Source organism: Anomalospiza imberbis, chromosome 12 (assembly GCF_031753505.1).
Source record: "Anomalospiza imberbis isolate Cuckoo-Finch-1a 21T00152 chromosome 12, ASM3175350v1, whole genome shotgun sequence".
Taxonomy (NCBI): Eukaryota; Metazoa; Chordata; class Aves; order Passeriformes; family Viduidae; genus Anomalospiza; species Anomalospiza imberbis.
The window spans coordinates 5,049,842-5,067,169 of NC_089692.1; the positions used below are offsets into that span (position 1 = coordinate 5,049,842).

General features: G+C 39.1%; 3 protein-coding genes across 4 annotated transcripts in view; 2 read left to right on the forward strand and 1 right to left on the reverse strand.

Moving 5' to 3' along the window:
* PDCD5 (programmed cell death 5) overlaps window positions 1–17,328 on the reverse strand; it is a 279,491-nt gene that overhangs the window by 129,431 nt on the left and 132,732 nt on the right. The gene's annotated exons all lie outside the window — the stretch shown is intronic.
* VAT1L (vesicle amine transport 1 like) overlaps window positions 1–17,328 on the forward strand; it is a 55,344-nt gene that overhangs the window by 22,544 nt on the left and 15,472 nt on the right. For both annotated transcript variants that reach the window (XM_068202544.1, XM_068202543.1), the window contains exons 5-7: window positions 1,152–1,255; window positions 2,069–2,124; window positions 3,827–4,021. In XM_068202544.1, coding sequence (XP_068058645.1) covers window positions 1,152–1,255; window positions 2,069–2,124; window positions 3,827–4,021 — 355 coding nt within the window. The remainder of the gene's footprint in view (window positions 1–1,151; window positions 1,256–2,068; window positions 2,125–3,826; window positions 4,022–17,328) is intronic.
* Window positions 1–17,328, forward strand: part of ANKRD27 (ankyrin repeat domain 27) — a 166,053-nt gene that overhangs the window by 21,832 nt on the left and 126,893 nt on the right. The gene's annotated exons all lie outside the window — the stretch shown is intronic.

The following is a 17,328-nucleotide window of genomic DNA, read 5'->3' on the forward strand; positions in this document are numbered from 1 at the left end:
CCTAAAGTGTTCATTTGTTAAAAGCTGTGAGCAGAAAAGGATGGAGAAAGGACAATGGTAGGAACCTGCTTCATTGCAGGTCACTGGGGCATTCATCAGGGAGAAAACTCAAAAAACAGAACAAAACCAAAGCAACCACCAATGACTCCAAGCAAATGAAAAAAAAAATCCCCAAAAAATCCATAGAGAGGCTATGAATGTGGACATGTTTATAGGGGATGAGGAATCAGTTCGACCAAGGAAGCCACCAAAAGCAGTTTCATAGTAAAATTTTTGTTCCTTTACAGTGGAAGCTCATCCAGTGGCCTGAATAGAAGCAATTTCTTGCCCCAAATGTGGCAGCAGTACCAAGGAGTGAAGTTGCCTGGTTTTGCTGCTGTTTGTAACCAAGGGATGTCTGGGTCTCACCCTTGTTTTGTGAGGAAGCAGAAGATGCATTACAAGCCATAAATCTTTTCCTCTCCTTTAAATCAGGATATTCAGTGTACTTTTTTCTTCTTCAGCATCATATTGACATTGCATTGACAGAGCTGTTTGAAAGTTAAAAATATTCAAACTGTTTATTAAAACAGTAAAAAATTGCCTGGTTGTAACCCTTGTGCTGGATTTCTAGCTCTTGGTCACTTCTCTTTATGCTTGATTTAAGTCTTAGCTGATATCTAGTTGATAAAGAAGATTGTAAATAACTTTACAATAATTCTGTCTGAATAAAAATTAGGATAAGAAGACCTGTTTCCTTACAAATTCAGAAAAATAATATTAGATGTGAATAAGAAAAATATTCTTTTTCTCCATAAGATTCACAAAACAAGCATTCTCTAATATTTGCATTCAATCAAAAAAGAACTTTTTATCTGTTGCCTGTATTTTGATAATCTAATTTTACTGAAAGCCCTGAAAAAGGGGAAAACAAGATGGTTTCCCCCTCTGTAAGGCCTAAGAGGCGTGGGTTGATTAGCCTGAAAAACTTGCATTGTGCCACTGAATGAGTCTGAAATATATTTTGATGAGGGTAAAGTTTTCACATGGTCAAAGTCTCAGCCTTAAGAGTCCTTTCTAAAGTACCTGGAAAATGTTAGTATTTTGTTAACAACCAGCCTGACCAGCCCTGTGTATCTTACCGCAAAGTAAGAGATTTTTCTCTGTTTTAGAATCTCAGCAGATGGAGTAGATATTGTTTTGGACTGTCTTTGTGGAGAAAATACTGGGAAAGGCCTCAGTCTTCTCAAACCACTTGGGACTTACATTTTATATGGTGAGTGGGAAAAAGCAGGTGCACATTTCAAAACTAAATCTTTGCAGAGCTTAAAACCATCCATGCCCCTTCTTCCAGAACTGGAGATTGACATGCTGTGCTTGCTCAGTTTGATCATTTCCAGTCAAGAGTTTTAGTGAAGCTGACCATGGACTAAATTGTTGATAAATAAATGGTAATACAAAAAAAAAAAATGTTTAGAAAAGTAAATCCAAAATTGAAAGTGAGCCTACATTACAGACTGTTAGACATCACTGGGTGATAGAGGAGAAGCGTGGGAGAAAGTTTGGATCTCTCATTCTGGGAATCATTGTGTGGCCAAGGAAACTGCAGTGTAGCTTTTGTGAGAGAGAATCCTGAAGGACAATTTCAGGAAGAATGCTGTTGGTTTTATTTGACATGACTTTGAGGAATCCAGCCCAGGCTTCTGTTCACAAATTTCCGCTCCTGTTTGTGGACTGCTCCTCACGTGGAGCAGACACATCTCCCCTGCTGCTGTGCCAGGCTGCCCTGCTGTGTGGGGAAGCTCCTGTTGGAGGGCACAGCTGAAGGGATTGCTGTATTTATGGGATGCCCAACAGAGCCTAACCTGTCCCTGACAATTTGATTGTCAGTGTCATCTCGGAATTCCTGTAAGCCTGGAGGGCCTCTTTGTTATTTTTTATTCTCAACATATTTCTACTAATCTCTTTTAAACCCGGGCCTGTTATTTTTTTTCTTAAATATGAATCATAGAGATGATTTTACATGTACTAAATGGTCTGCTTTGGCTTGTAATAATAGGTTGTGTATGAATGTGCTCATCTTTTACAGGTTCATCGAACATGGTTACTGGGGAGACAAAAAGCTTCTTCAGTTTTGCAAAATCAGTAAGTGTCTCTGTGATGATGTTCTTTCCTCTAACTTTGGTCTTTTCTGTAGCATTTTCATCTTCATAATTTTCATTTATCTCTGCCGAGTTGTTACTTCTGATGTTGTGGTTTTGTGCCATGTTTTCTTCTGGCAGCACAGCTAGACCAGAATTGGATCTGCGTGCATTTCACGTTGCCATTGAAACTGTCTGTGGGACATAGATGTCTTACACAGCTAAGTTTAGACTGCATTATTTATTTACTTGTGGCAAAATATCACATCCTTGGATATGATTAACTGTACCCTGAAGGTTCCTTGTATCTGAAAACACTCTCAGGACCATGCAGTGAATTAAAGGAGATACATCTCTTAAATGTGTCCAGTCATTTCCAGCTGTTCAGAATTTTGTTTCATACAGAAAAACATTTTCCAGTTCTCCATGTTCAAGTGACATCAAAGAGATGATGATGTGGCATTTGTTTCCTAACTGATGATGTCAACAAATTCAAAGTTCAAATGTTTTGTTTTTTTTTTCTTCAGCTTAATGCAACAACAGAAATCTTTGCAGAAATCCTAAAGATCAAAAATAGGACAAATAAATCATATAAACTGCCAGCAAGAAATAAGTTAACCAAGAGTGAAAGTGATTCTTTCATACGGGAAAAACATAGGGAAAAGTCTTTTCTGAACATCTGTTCTATGATCTTTTTGCCAAAGTCTCATTTACAGCTTCCAGCAACGCCCCCTTCCCAGGAGGAATTGGCTTCAAAAGTCTCTGTGTAGCCGAAAACAAGATAAGTCAGAGACTGTAGCAAGGAGCTGTTTTTTGCCTCCTACATTGTCTTAATGGTTGTAGTGGGAGGATCTTTATTATTGTCACACACTTGTGACCAAAACCAAGATAATCTTGGCTATGCAGCCGTTTCATTGGTAATGTAAAAATATCCAGGTGTATGTAATGTGTGGGGTGGGTTGGCCCAATTAAATAAATTCCAACTGAAGTCTTTTTCAGATAGGATTTGTATTTATTGATGGAATAAATATGAATAAACTGAATGAATAAAAAAATACAAATTTTGTATACAAGTATAACTAGTTTCTTTATGTAATTGTGCTGCAAAATTAACTCATCAAAATTGTATGAAAATTCTAATTAAAAATTTACCCATTCAAATGAAATTTGCAGGGAAGTGGCATCTCTCACTCTCAATGATGCTCTTGGGGTAAATGAAATAAAATCGTTTCATCAGATACTATGAGGTTTGCTGGAGTGTCATAAACATAACAATGGATGTAAAGTAACTAAAGCAGCTGAGAGGCAGTGCCTGGCTCCCTTGGTTTTGAGCAGAGTCATGGCCAGGAGTTGCCAGTGAACATCTGGGCACTTCAGTGGCTGTCTGGAGATAGCAGGAGAGCAGAAGGGGGAAGGAAAGCCAAACTCCTTACTGCCAGACCCTCTTAAAACCCAGATGTGTACACCATCCTTCTCACACCCTGACCTCCTCCAGCACACGTTTGTGTTTTATTTCTGCTTGTCAGTCAGCTGCACACTTTCTCTGCTCATCCTTAAATCAAATCCTTGCTGCTTCTCTTGGCTGTTGCTTCAGGCCTAGCAGAGGAGTCATTTATCACATCTGCACAGACAGCTTGCTTGTGAACTTTCCTGTACATTTCTTGAAAAATGTTTTTCTAACCATGCTGTTGTGTATTGATTTCCAGTGGTGGCAGGTTGAGAAAGTAAATCCTATCAAGCTGTATGAGGAGAACAAAGTCATTGCTGGATTTTCCCTGTTGAATCTACTTTTCAAACAGAATCGAGGTGGCCTGATCAAGGGTGTGATGGACAAACTCCTAAATCTATATAACAGTAAGAAGATCAAGCCTGTAGTTGATTCATTGTGGGCTTTGGAAGAGGTAGGAGTCCTCAATTTGAAATTTCTGAAAAATATATACTTTTAGAGGTTAAATAATATTTAAACAGGTTTTCTAGTTATTACTGTGTTCTGCTTTTTAGTTTGTGCCTAGGTTGTCTCTAGAGCCCCTGCTATTTGTAAAATCCAAGATCCAGAGTTACCCACATATTTCTCTACTAAGTATATATTTATTGAAAATGCTAATAATAATTGTGTTTTTTCAATCTTAGAAAACTTTGTTTTTCCTAAGTGCATGAAACACTAAGTGACTAACAAGTGCAGAGTGAAATGCTGACAATGGAATTGAAAACAAGTTAGATTTTTTTCCCTCAGAATGCATTTTAATACACAAGCTTTAGTTTCAGTGTCACAGTTGTGCTAGCAAGCCTTGGAAGTTTGCAGGTTTTCTGGCAGTTATTGAAAACGTGGCAAAGACAAAGAAATCAGAACTCACTTTAAATGTAAGTTGCAATTGTGGACTGTGGATTTTTTATGGTTCTTTTTTAATTCCTCTAATTGCTCAGCTCTCCTTAAATACATGCAAAGAAACTAACCTGCTCACAGCCTGGGCAGTTACAAACCCCTTGTTCAAAGTGCTGTTTGAGACATTTATAGTTAGATGCTGGTGAAGGAAGAGAAGTATTTTTGGAGGTGTGAACAGGCATTACCATATGAAGAATCAACACAGCTATAGAGCACCACCAGATTAATGCTCATGGTTTATGTGTCTGTGAAGTGCACTGAGCCTGGCACATCACTTAGGAAGTGTGTCTGTGGCAGCTCTGCTGAGTGGGGTTCTGTCTGCAGTGTTGTATTTCTCTGTTCAGAGGGTGCTGCAACAAAATCCTGTCTGTGTTTGAACACAGTAGGTGGTGTTACCATGAGGGAACGGTAGCCAGCACCAGGCTCAATCCATGAGTAGTGCTGTATTTTTTTAAGATTGTGGCTGGCCTGTGAGCTGTTTTCTGAGCCCAACGTGTCCTGTACTGTCCCTGCAAGTGCCCCAGTGCATCCCAAGGTGCCACTTCATCTGGCAGAGGTGCAAAGGGTCCAGCCCCTGTGGGCTCCTCTGTAGTGGCAACTTCCCCAGGATCCCCCTTCTTTTCTTCTGAAAGGTCTGCCTGAGGCCACACTGTCAGCAACAGCACCCAGGGACACCCGGGCTGTCCCGGCTGGGGACACCAAGGCTCGGCATCCACCTGCTTCAGGAATGTCAGATGTTGTGATAAATAGCAGCTGCTCAGGCAAGACAAAATCCTCTGCTACTGCCTGAAAGGCAGAGCCCTTTGCAGAGCAGTATGAACCAGAAGTAGGATCAGATTTATGGTTTTGATGTATCTTTTTGAATTTAATTATTAAGTAAGGTTATGAAGGAGCTTAAAAACGTAAGTGGCACAGGTCTCTAGACAGGCATTATGCAAGTTCTTTGTTCATGTAAAATACATACTTTTTATGTACTGGTGAGTAAGAGAAGGATAATTAAAATAGTAACGATAGCTTAAACAATACTTGATTGAGGACATGCCATAACATGAAAAATTACACATGGCAGGCAGATCTCAGTAGTCAACATGATGGGAATTTGTTGGGAGACTTCTGTTTGATAACATTTCATCTAACATTTGGCAGTAGCATGCACCATCCCCACCAGTAGATTGTGATATGTGTAAATACATCTGTTGTAAAGCAGTCTAGAAAACTCCAGCTCATTTGTCACACCTGCTGGCTTTCCATGAGCTGTCTGGGAATTGGCAGAGGAAGTATCTGGCTGTACCTTAAGGGATATGGTAGTGCAAGAGTTGTTTATTTGATTGCAAAGTATTACTGAAATATTACTCATCCAGGGCATTATCATTTTTGGGGTATATTTTGTGGGCATAAAAATAACGTAGGGCTGACTCTCAAATTAATATGATACACAGAGAATGTGTCATAGCTGAGGACTAAATGGAACTAGACTGAAGAAACGTTGGTACATTTCTGTTTTGTTTTGGTAGGTTTTTATTTTTAATTCTAGAGCTTGAACATCTCCTTTCAGAGGTGGACATCTGATTGTTTTTCACTTCCTGTTGGGTAAGCTTGGTGAGCTCCAAATGTCCACTTTCATTTGACCTCTCCCAGTATGCTTTATTAGAGCCTAAACCAATACATGACCAGCTTTTACCAGGTTTCCTAAGGAAACTTCCTGACCCATAAGAGCATTGAGAATGTGCATTAACTAGAGAGTGGCAGAAAGTTGGACTCCCTACATGGCATTTGAAAATGAATGGCTGATTAGTTTTCTGGGAAGGAATATTGCCTTTTCCAGAGCCTCATGGGAGAATCCATGTGTCCTCTGTCTAGCAGTTCTACCCTAGAAGTTATCTTGGATCCAGTCAGAGACTTTCAAAATGAAAATATTGTAAGGAAAATTCTCAAAGGAGCCTTCACCATGGGACACCTTTCCAAATGTTTTATTTTAAACACCTGAATGTATCATCACATACATAATAGGTTTACTCTCTGTGTGAAAAGCATATCCCCAGCACATCCTTTCAGCTTGCTTTATTCACTCTGCATCTCCATTTGTTTTCATGTATTCCTTTGTGAAAATATCAATTCACAAATTAATGCAGACTCTCTAAAGCCAACGTGGAAGACACCTGGTTTTGTTTCAAAGCTGTGTTACAGTACAAATGCTGCTCCTTTCAGTCCTTTATCAGTTTCCATCCTGTATCAGAGCAGAGGACAATGAGTTATATCCACAGTGGTGTTCCCCTTTGCTGCTCAAGGCTGGTTTCCTTGCATGATGACCCCAAAACTGAGGGCTTTGTGTCCCAGTGCATGTGAGAACAGCCAGAGACAGGCTTTGTGTCAGTTTTCATTGGTGTTTATGAAGTGTAAAAGAAATACTTCATTCTTCTAAAAGCCTGGTATTGTTCCTTGAACAGCATTATTTCTTAATAATTTCTGCAGGAGCACATGGTTTGAATTTTAGAGAATATACTGATGAGAGAATACTGTAATGGCAGTGAGATGGTCCATTTTACAGTGTTTCAAGTGGCAGTAATACAGAATGTAGAGAAAGTTATTAGATTCCCATTTGCCTATTATGCAGTCAGTGTTATTGATGTCCAGTTGATTGTCAAATTATTTTATAGATAGAACTGTTTAGAAATTATTAGATGGACTTAGTTTGATACTGTTCCTGTTGATATTGTTCCTGTTGAACCATGGAGGTTTGCCCAAGTGTCCATGAGATCATTGTAATTAGGGTATAAACCCTTCAGGTGTCCTCCTTTCTCTGCTTTAGGGCTGCATCCAAAGGCCACAAAGTCTGTGGAAGGATTCCTGATTGCACTGGCCTTTGTTTTAGGATAAGCATTGCCCTGCCTCTTCAGTGCAGGCTGCTTAAACAAAATTGCCAACTGACTGAAAAGAGGAACTTAGAAGTGACTCAGTTTTCATCAGTGCATCAGATTACTGCTGACACAAGGGAGCTCTGGATCCAGACTCTTGACTGCTGCTGTGGAGCAAAACTATTTGTTTTGTTATGTTAGCTGCTGCTGTTTGTTTGGGAAGGGTGATTTTAATCTCAAACTTATATCCATAAATCCCAGTAAAGCCAAGTCTTGTCTCAAGTAGGCAATTAGAACCACTTTATTGTGGAAAAGTAAGAAGGATTTAACTAAAAGAGACAGTAATAAAATCCACAGATACTTTAAAATGGAAATACAACTTGGGAATTGCTCATCATTAGATGAATGAAGTCATACAATAAATTAGCTGCTGGTGAGATATCTTGCTGCTTTGCAACTATTTGTTTATGCATTCAAGTGTTTAAAAGATGAGATGATTTGTAGTGGCACATGCTTAAAATGCTGCTCTGTAGTAAAAAGCTGATTGTCTGGTAGGATTACATTTCATTACAAATAGCAGAGTTTAAAACAGAATTTGTATTCAGTGAATATTTTTTGATCTTTTTAGTTGTTTCTTGGTTAGTGCCTATTTACCACTCGTCTTCATTCTGATTAATTTGTACTGTGCATTTATGCATTAGCATTCTCCTGGGGTCTGTGAGTATTTGGCTTTACACAGTAGTCAGTTAGTAAGCAGGATGAAAACTGACAGTTCTCAGAAAAATCTAGTGTGTTGAATAAAAACATGCACGTTGCACTTTTCTATTAAAATTCCGTGGTTTTAATCTCTTTGTAGTTGCAAAAGAAAATTTATGTTCAAGGTAGATTGACACAGAAGTTAGATGTGCCTTTGGTGATTCACAGCAGTCAAAGTTAGCACTGAGCCTGTGTAAAACAAACCTCACAAATTCTTGCATAGGAACTGCCAGTCATGGTCAAAGTCATCAGAATATCTGGGGCACCTTTCCCTTTACCTGAAACTGCTTGTTTCACAAGGGACTCTCAGCAGTCAGAAAGTTTTCAGACTTGGGCATTTTGATCCATGTGGGTGATGGGTGAGATTATGGAAAAACATCCTGACTACAGATCTGTGTTTGTACCAAAGGACTCATTGCAGTCCTCTCTCTCAAAGGATTTAAAGCAGTGCCCTGCTATGGAGCAGTAATGGTATCAAAGGCTCCTGCTGCCTTAGGGTCAGTAAGAGTGATGAGATACTGAAACCTGTGCAGGAGAGTTGTTCCTTACTCTTAAACTGTAAGAGGGTAATGTGACAATGTGGTAAGAACTGGCTGGTACAGAGCATGCATGGCACCACGCGTCATTGGTTTGTAGTGATAATGCAATAATGCCTTTAGCAGCACCTCACTTAGTGAATAGTCATGCAAAAGCCATAGCCCAGACCCGGGAATACACCATGGCACTCAGCTGTGATCAAAATCAGTGGAATCAAGGCACTAAATATTACAGACCATGATATGACTATCAGAGCGCTCTAGTGACAGCACCTTGTGGTCAGTACATAGAATATTTTTAACTGGAAAGAGCCCTGCACCCTAATTTAGTTTGTAATGAACACTGTACTGGGTCACTGAGGTTTTTTTGGCTGAATTATTATGAGATCTTCCTGTAAGGTTTGTATTACTTTTCCTTTGTGTGCAAATAACACTGATAGATAATGCAGAGAGCAGATACATGTGAGAACACCAACATATGAGAAAATGTGCCTTTTAAAGGAATTACTGTATCAGTAGGTCTAGCTGTAAATATAGTTATTATCTAAGTGAGACTTCCTGCTCTTGAAGCCAGAGCTTTTCTCTGGTAATTTGCTAAGGAAACCCAAGCTGTGTTTAAGAACCTGAAGCTAAAGGAATGCAGTGCAACTGATCACATTACGGTGACATTATAGAGAACCTGCTGATACAAAAATTTCCTGTAAAAGGCACATTTCATCATAGGTTGCTGTTCTCACACTCTTTGTTCTCTGCTAACTGCTAACTGTTGTTAGCAGGCAAAGAATAGGAAGCTTACTTTAAGATTGCAGCTTTATTGAGTTCCAACCCAGTGACAAGACCTGGATGAAGGAACATTTTCCATACAGAATTTATGGCATGTTTTGGGGAGGGCAGAGCAATCACAGTATGTCTGGTTTTAGCAGTGCTCACTGGCTTCAAAGGATTCAGGTACTGTAAACCTGTGTTTTTCCAGTGAACTCATCCTCTCCTATAAATTACCATCTCCGTGCTGTTAAATATCAGCAATATCATTATTTGAGAGCAGGGAGATGGGAAATCTCAAACCCATGATAGCAGAATAATAACAGTGGACCCCCTAAAGGAGAGACTTTAATTTCATCAAAACTATTCATGCATTTCTGTGATCTTGGCTTCAGGGCAAAAAGCCTGTCAGGTATCACTGGAGTGAGACCCACAGAAAATTGACCCATTAATTACTTTTAATGTAGAATGAGGGCAATCTAATAATACCAGATTGGGCTGGTATCTTGTTAGGAATACTAAAAACCATCCCAGTTTGGCTTTTTTTAATAGTTACAATGTCATAATAATGTGTGCAGGTTTTTTTGTCTTTCCTGCTTGATGAAAACATTCTCCAGCAGAACAAATTATGCCTTTTTTGAAGTCAAGGACTTCTACAGTGTGTGTACTTCAGGGTATACAAAATAACAGAGTACCAGAATAAACGTGGAAGTAAGTTTATAACCAAAGTAATAATCCACTCTGAAATACAGAAAAGATTAATTTTTTCATAAGCATAGAACAATTTACTTTGCAGTCATATGGTGTCTAAAGAGGGAACTGCAGCTCATTCTGTGAAACCTCCCACGAGCTTGTCAGTGTGTCTGTGCTGTGATTGCTCCTCCAGCACCACAGAGCAGACTCTGCTTGTTTTGAGTATTTCTTTGACAGAACTTCTTTGCAGTTGTTCATGAACAGCTTTCCTGATGGACAGGTGTTAACTCTGCAGATATCTTGTCCTCTGACACTGCCTTGGAACTCTCTTTGTTCTTCCTGTGTGAGGATTCTGTTCCTCTGACTGGATGAAATAAATACTTGTAGTTCAAAGTAAATTTAAATGCTTTATCTCTCCATCACCATTGCTTCCTTGTATACACACAGGTCTAACACAAGCTTAATACAAGCTTCATGCAGATATCAAAGCGCACAGAAATGCAAGGAGCTGTGTCTTGCTGAAGGAACAGGTTTGAAAATGGAGATGTGGGGAAAGCAGACTGAGAAACAAAACTTGAATAGGGCAGCTTGATTCTGTATTCACAAATTATACAGAGGCCAAATATATTTCAAAGATATTTGAAAGAAAGACCATATCTTTCAAATGTAGGGAATCTCAGACTCATGGAAAGGTTTGGGATGAACGAGACCTCAAAGCCCATCCAGTGCCACCCCTGCCATGGCAGGGACACCTTCCACTGTCCCAGGCTGCTCCCAGCCCCAGTGTCCAACCTGGCCTTGGGCACTGCCAGGGATCCAGGGGCAGCCCCAGCTGCTCTGGGCACCCTGTGCCAGGGCCTGCCCACCCTGCCAGGGAACAATTCCTAATTCCCCATATCCCATCCAGCCCTGCCCTCTGGCACTGGGAGCCATGCCCTGGCTCCTGTCCCTCCAGCCCTTGTCCCAAGACCCTTTCCAGCTCTCTTGGAGCCCCTTTAAGCACTGGAAGAGGCTCTGAGGTCTCCCTGGAGCCTCCTCTTCTCCAGGCTAAGGGGAAAGCTATTCCACCTGAATTTTACCTTGCTAACATGAAATATAATGAACACAAGTTCTAAAGAAATGAAAACTGGGCCATGAGTAAGGTGATCTTTAACTTAGCCTTGCCAAAGATTTTTTTCCCAAGATACATATCTGAAATAAATATTAATTAAAACTCCAAATTATTTTGTTGCTGTATGCTTAGATGAATTAAACATACCTTGAAAGCAGTGGAGATTAATTAGGTATTGCAATTTTTTTTCCCTCTAAAACATTTTGTATACCTGACTCTGGGATCTTTGCTGCTCTTGGGTGAATTATTAAGTTCCTACAAAGTGCCTATAAAATTTTATTTGCTTTTCTTGTGCATTTAATTCTGTTTAACAGGACTTGATGTTACTTCATAATTCATTCTACCCTTCCTACCACTATCAGGAAGCAATGGCATAACCCAGTAGTCTTTTTGGATTCACACACTGTTGATGGCAATGATTCTGATTTCATTAAAAGCCTGGGATAGAAACAAGACAAGACTTTTATGTAAACATGGTGGCTCTGTAATAAGGCCTCAGATACATGACATTAACTGTGATTACCACAAAATCTGATTGGGTAATGAGCTGTTTTAGGAAACTCAGACTTGTTAAGTATGTAAGCAGAAGTCAATTCTTTTCAATTGCTATATATTATTCATAAACACTGTATGCAATTCAAACGACATGAAAGGAATTTAATTAGACAAGTAATTTATTTCTTCTCTATGCCTTCTAGTATTTTTTTTACAGCCTCTGAAATTTAGCTTGTTTTATCTGGCCTGCCAGTTAAATACCTGTATTTAAACAACAACCTAGAGTCTTCAGAATGTTCCTTTATGCAGAGTGCGAATATCTGTGCTACAATACCCATTTAGTAGATGAATAACTAAAGAGATGGAGGATCATTACCTGCCTGGTGCCATGCAGCACAGTAGTGGAAAGATCGTGGATCAGCCTGAAAATCTCCAATTGCCAGTTCTGGCCTCTCACAGCCATAGCCCTGGGCTGTGTCTCAGCATCTCCAGGAGCCTTTGTGACCGAGTGCCTTAATGGGGGCTCTGATGCACAGAGGTGTGAGTTCTCCCCAAGGTCAGTGAGCTCTTTCCTTCCAAGAATGGTGTTTTCTTGTTTTGGAATGAAGTGGCAAACACGGAAATGTGTTTCTGATGAGCATTGATCCCGTATTGATCAATGCTGATCAGTATTTCTGATGAGCATTGATCCCGTGCTCAGATTTGCTGTTGCAAAGGTTAGAAGCTGACCAGCCTGAGACTGAACCTCTCCATTAACATAAAGACAGCCTGCAGCTCTTTCCTGATCTACTTAGTAAGCACTCTGCTAAGAATTAATTCGTTATGGAGACACACAGGCAGAAAATACTTGGTGGAAGGCATGAGACACTGGGGGTTGAAAGTGCAGTGGTGAGTCATGGTTGTGTTTCTGGGGCAGGCCAGGCTGTCAGTTCTGTTTGCACTTGTGTGCCACAACACATTCTGGAGCTGCAGGGAAAGGGGAGTAAAAAGCAGATTTGGTTCCTGATGGATAGTGCGAGGAAAATAATAAAGGAAGCATTGATGGATTCCTCTGAAGAAAAAGTGTGCACTATTAAAGAAAAAGTAGTCACATGCTTCCAGTTAATTAAATCAGCAACAGGAGGCTATATGGGGAGAGCTGCTTTGCCATTTATTAGAAAAATAAGGACAAAGCTGTTAGATTGAGCAAGGTGCTGATTAATTACTGTGAAGAAGCAGTATTTTACAGGAGTAGTCTGTCTTCTGAAATATATTAGCTGGCTTCTAAGTAATAAATTGGCACACATTCCTTATGTATGGAGCTGATCTGGTGATGCTGCTCCCCTGCAAGGAAATAAACAGAGACCTGGCTAGGGAAAGCTTTACTGTGGGCACCAGTGACACCAACACGTGCATAGCCCCAGAAGACAGAGTGTATTTCTTCTGTCTTTAGTTTGTATTTCTGGCTCTAACACAGTTGTTTTACACTTCATTTTTGCTGTCTGTGTCATGAAATGTAAGCACTTCTCAAGAGAGAGGAAAACAGAGTGTCATGGGATCATTTCCCTATTCAAAAACAATTTCTACGCTCTTCCTGAAGTATCAGAGAACAAAAGCTACTTGCTTTTATACCCGTGATCCAAGTGTGCTTCAATCCATTCCTTTTTATTTCTACCTGATAATGCAAGGAAATATCTGCCTATCTTCTTCCAGTCTTGCATGTGGATGAAATATATGCCAATACATTATTGCATCCACCAGCAGAAATAGTTTTAAATTCATTCTTAGAGGAAGTTTTCTGTGTCTCCTGCTCCACAGAGTGGGTAGTACCACTAATTGGCAAGGAATTCTTAAGAGCTGGAACAATGAGTGTTTTCTGTCACTCAGAAATAATTACTGGATGCTGAGTGAGACTCACTAAAAAATAGCAGATACTAGAGGGAAAATATTAGAAACAAAGTTTTCAAAGCCGCATTTAGATGCTCTTTCACTCTTGTGCTGGGCTCTGCTGGTGTGTGTAGTTTCAGCCACAGAGCCTGTGAACAGAACCTTGGATTTCCCTCTGTCCAACATTCCGCTCACGCTTCTTTGTTAATTAGTTGGGTGCTTTGGGAAGAAAGCTGTTGGTCGCTCAGGTTAGGCTGGCAGGGAGTGCTAATGTGAGAAATTCAGCTTTTCTCTAGGGGTAGCACGAACCAGAAATCTGAGGTTTGTGTTAACAATTCCTCCTGGTTGTTTACATTCTCTGAGAAACTTATTTTAGTCTGCATTCAAATTAAAGAAAGACCTATTTTCACAGATGCTAAGGAATTAAAAAAAAAGAGAGATAGAAATAATAAAATCTACTTGGTGATGTTGAGAGAGTTGACATATACATCTGTATATGTCTGGCACAACAGAGAATACAAATAATTTGGATTCCTCCTGCCTTTGAAATATTTCCATTTTCAGACTGATGCTTTTGGATGAGGTTTTGGTCTCTTGATTTGAGAAAAAGAAAAAATCAGACTAATTTTTTTTTGTTTTGTTTTCCTGGCTGTAATCTATGAGTCTCCTCATTAATCAATGAATGCCTGAAAATCCACTTAAGAAGTTGCTGAAAAGAATCAAAAGGGAGGTGGGAGATAAGAATAATGAAAATATCTCTCTATATATTTAAATCTGAAGCGTCCATTTTGTCTAAATGATTCTGCATTGGCAGCATCATCTCTGAGGCCATTTCTGTTGACAGCCAGGGAGCAGAAAGGGTAACAGAGCAGAAGGAAAAGGGCAGCTTTCATACCCTGCTGCATTGCTGTCGTGAGAAACAGCAGTAGAGGCTGTGCCTTGAGCATTTCTGCTGTAAATTCTAGCTCACATCTTTCTGCTTTGGGGAATTTTGGGTGCTTGGCCTATAAAGAGAGAACATTGACATAAGCTTTTAGCTGCAGTAGAAGGATGTTTAGATATTAATAGATACTGAACTCTGGTACAGTAAATTAAATTAAATGGGCCTTTTTTGCTTTTAGCAATGCCTTTCTAAGGTGAGCATTCTAGCTTATTTCCTGGGATCAGCTTCTGGGTGTATCTGTGTAACAGTGGCCAAAGAAAAAGTAAATTATGAGTTCCATCAGCAAAGCCAATTCTGTCTCTCAGCAACTGATCATATTGATGACTAGTTTTGGCAGACTGGTAGGAATTTTGGAAATCTCTTGAGCAGTAGCACAAAAATATTCTCCAGGGTTGTTTTAATTTATTCTTTCTTTGGTACTATGGTCTGATTAGATTACTAAATTGCCTTTATTGCAAAGAAAACATAGGTTTTGTGTGGTATTTCACACAACTTTGCTAAGATCCAAAAAAAGCCATCAAAAATAAAAATTATCAAAATAACACTTCATTTTAGTGCATAACAATTGTTAATCAAGATAATTGTTCTCACCTAATGATAATGGCTAATATATTCTTTTCAGTTATTTTAAACACAGATGAATTTTAAAAGCAAAATTACTCTTGGGCATAAAGATATCTCTTAGCATAATGTAATCTAAATTTAATGTGATAATTGAGAGTTCTATGTGGTATTGCAGCTTGGTAATAGTATTATTGCTGATTACAGATAATGATTTAAATTTACACCAAGGCAGAGAAGCAGATACACTGTCGATAGTAAGAGACTCCTAAATATATATTAACCTGTTGGGAATGATTGAACCCAAAGGCATTTTGTAGGGAAAAACCCTGTGTTATGAGCACTGACTTTGAGAAAACTATACAAAAAGGAAGCAATGCAATTTAAGAGTTTCAAATGAGCACTGATTTTCCAGAGTTTTGACTGTACAGAAAATGACAGTTTGAGTATCAAAGCTCAGGCTTTGAAGGTGGTGTTACAGTGCACACATCTGAAAATGTTAGACTTGTAAGAAATGAAGCCTCACACATCACAGGCAGCTCCAAATCTTTGTTTAAATTAATTCAGTTTAGTGAAGACTGTGTAAAAGTGAATTCCTGACCGCCACCAAATACCCACAACCTTGAGAAGAACCTGAGGACTTTTTCTGTTATATGCTGTGATTATGTCCTGGGTAAAATATCTGAAAGATCCTGAACTCTCCTGAGCAAGAAGGGCATAACCTTTGAGTTCTTTAGCAGAAGTAACACAATCCTATATCTCTCCCTTCAATCTGAAGAAAACACCCAGCATAATTCTTAGAGTTCCTGCAGTTAAACCTGCCTTAGCCTCCAGCTAGCAAAATCTGAGTTAAAAATGTGAGGTTCTGCCTATTGCCCTGCATTGCTGTGGCTCATGCACAAGCCTTTGGGGGTTGGGGTACGTCTACACGTGCAAATTCCACAGGATTAGATGAGGAGCTGCCTGGGCTGCAGCAGGGACATTCTGTCACACGGACACTTGTGCTTCAGCTCCGTGCTGCCAATTCCTGCAGTCTGAGCTGGGTCAGGAGAATGGAGTGCTGAGCTGAATCAGTGCTCATGCACCAGCATTAAACTAACTAAATCAATTTTATAGCAGTCACACTGGTACAATGCTAACGGGAGGTTTAGGTCTTTAATAAAGGCTTAGAATGAGACTTTTTTTAACAGTGCCAGGAGAAATATTAAGTAATAAAGCAAATAGTACTGCAATATATATTGTAAAACTGTCAACCAGCAAACAAGATACATTCAAATACCTTTCATCTTGCCTGGATGAATTATTTCAATCTTGCTGTAAAGTGATGTAGCTCAAAGTGAGGATGAGCATGAATCATACTGTCTATCATAACAGCTGTATCGCAGTTTAATGTAACAGGGTTTCGTTTTTGTTTAATTTTAATGAAGTTACAGAGTGGCACCCAATGGTAAGATCTGACTTGGAAAACATTTTGAATGATCGAAAAATACTGCGATAACTTAAAAAGAATTAGGTTTGCAATCCTCATGGCACTGCTTTCTGGAACAAAAAAAAAAATGACACAAGGAAATCAAAAGAGAAAGATTTTCTTATTTGTATAATTAGGGACCTTTGGTATTTACCTTGATGAGTTTCAAGAATTTACATAATTAGTTTACTGATTGGGGATAGATTTTACTGAAGATAATCCATTGTTACAAAATAAAATGGAGATAGTTTTCAAAGTCACAGTATTTATGTGTTCTGCTAATCTGATCCCTGTAGGTGGATTTTTACATGAAGCTTCTCAGACTTTAGAAATTATAGTGTCAAGACTTTTTACTGATTACCATCTGGAAGACCAAATGTTTATTGTATTTTGTAATCACTAAGTTTAGTTCCCGTGGTGTTGGAATAGTGATTCTGGAATAAAGCAAAATTTCTGCTCCTTAGTAGTAATAAAGGAAGGCTTAGAGTTCTTTGGAATAAGTAGATAAGTCATACAGAATTTTCTCATTGTTTTATTAATGATTTTAATATCCCATATTGTGAAATAAGTAGCTCAAAATAGAGCTTAAGGACAAGTCTGAGGAACATGTAATAGAAGGTCTTTGGGTGAAAAATACTTGAGTCATTGAATCATTTAAAAAGTAAGATGCAAGGTTACAGAGGCTGAACCCATGCTGGTCACAGGTTTTGTGCCTGACTTTCAAAAAAATTCACCTGCTATTTGGGAAAAGTGCAGGACATGGACATGTTTTCATGTTT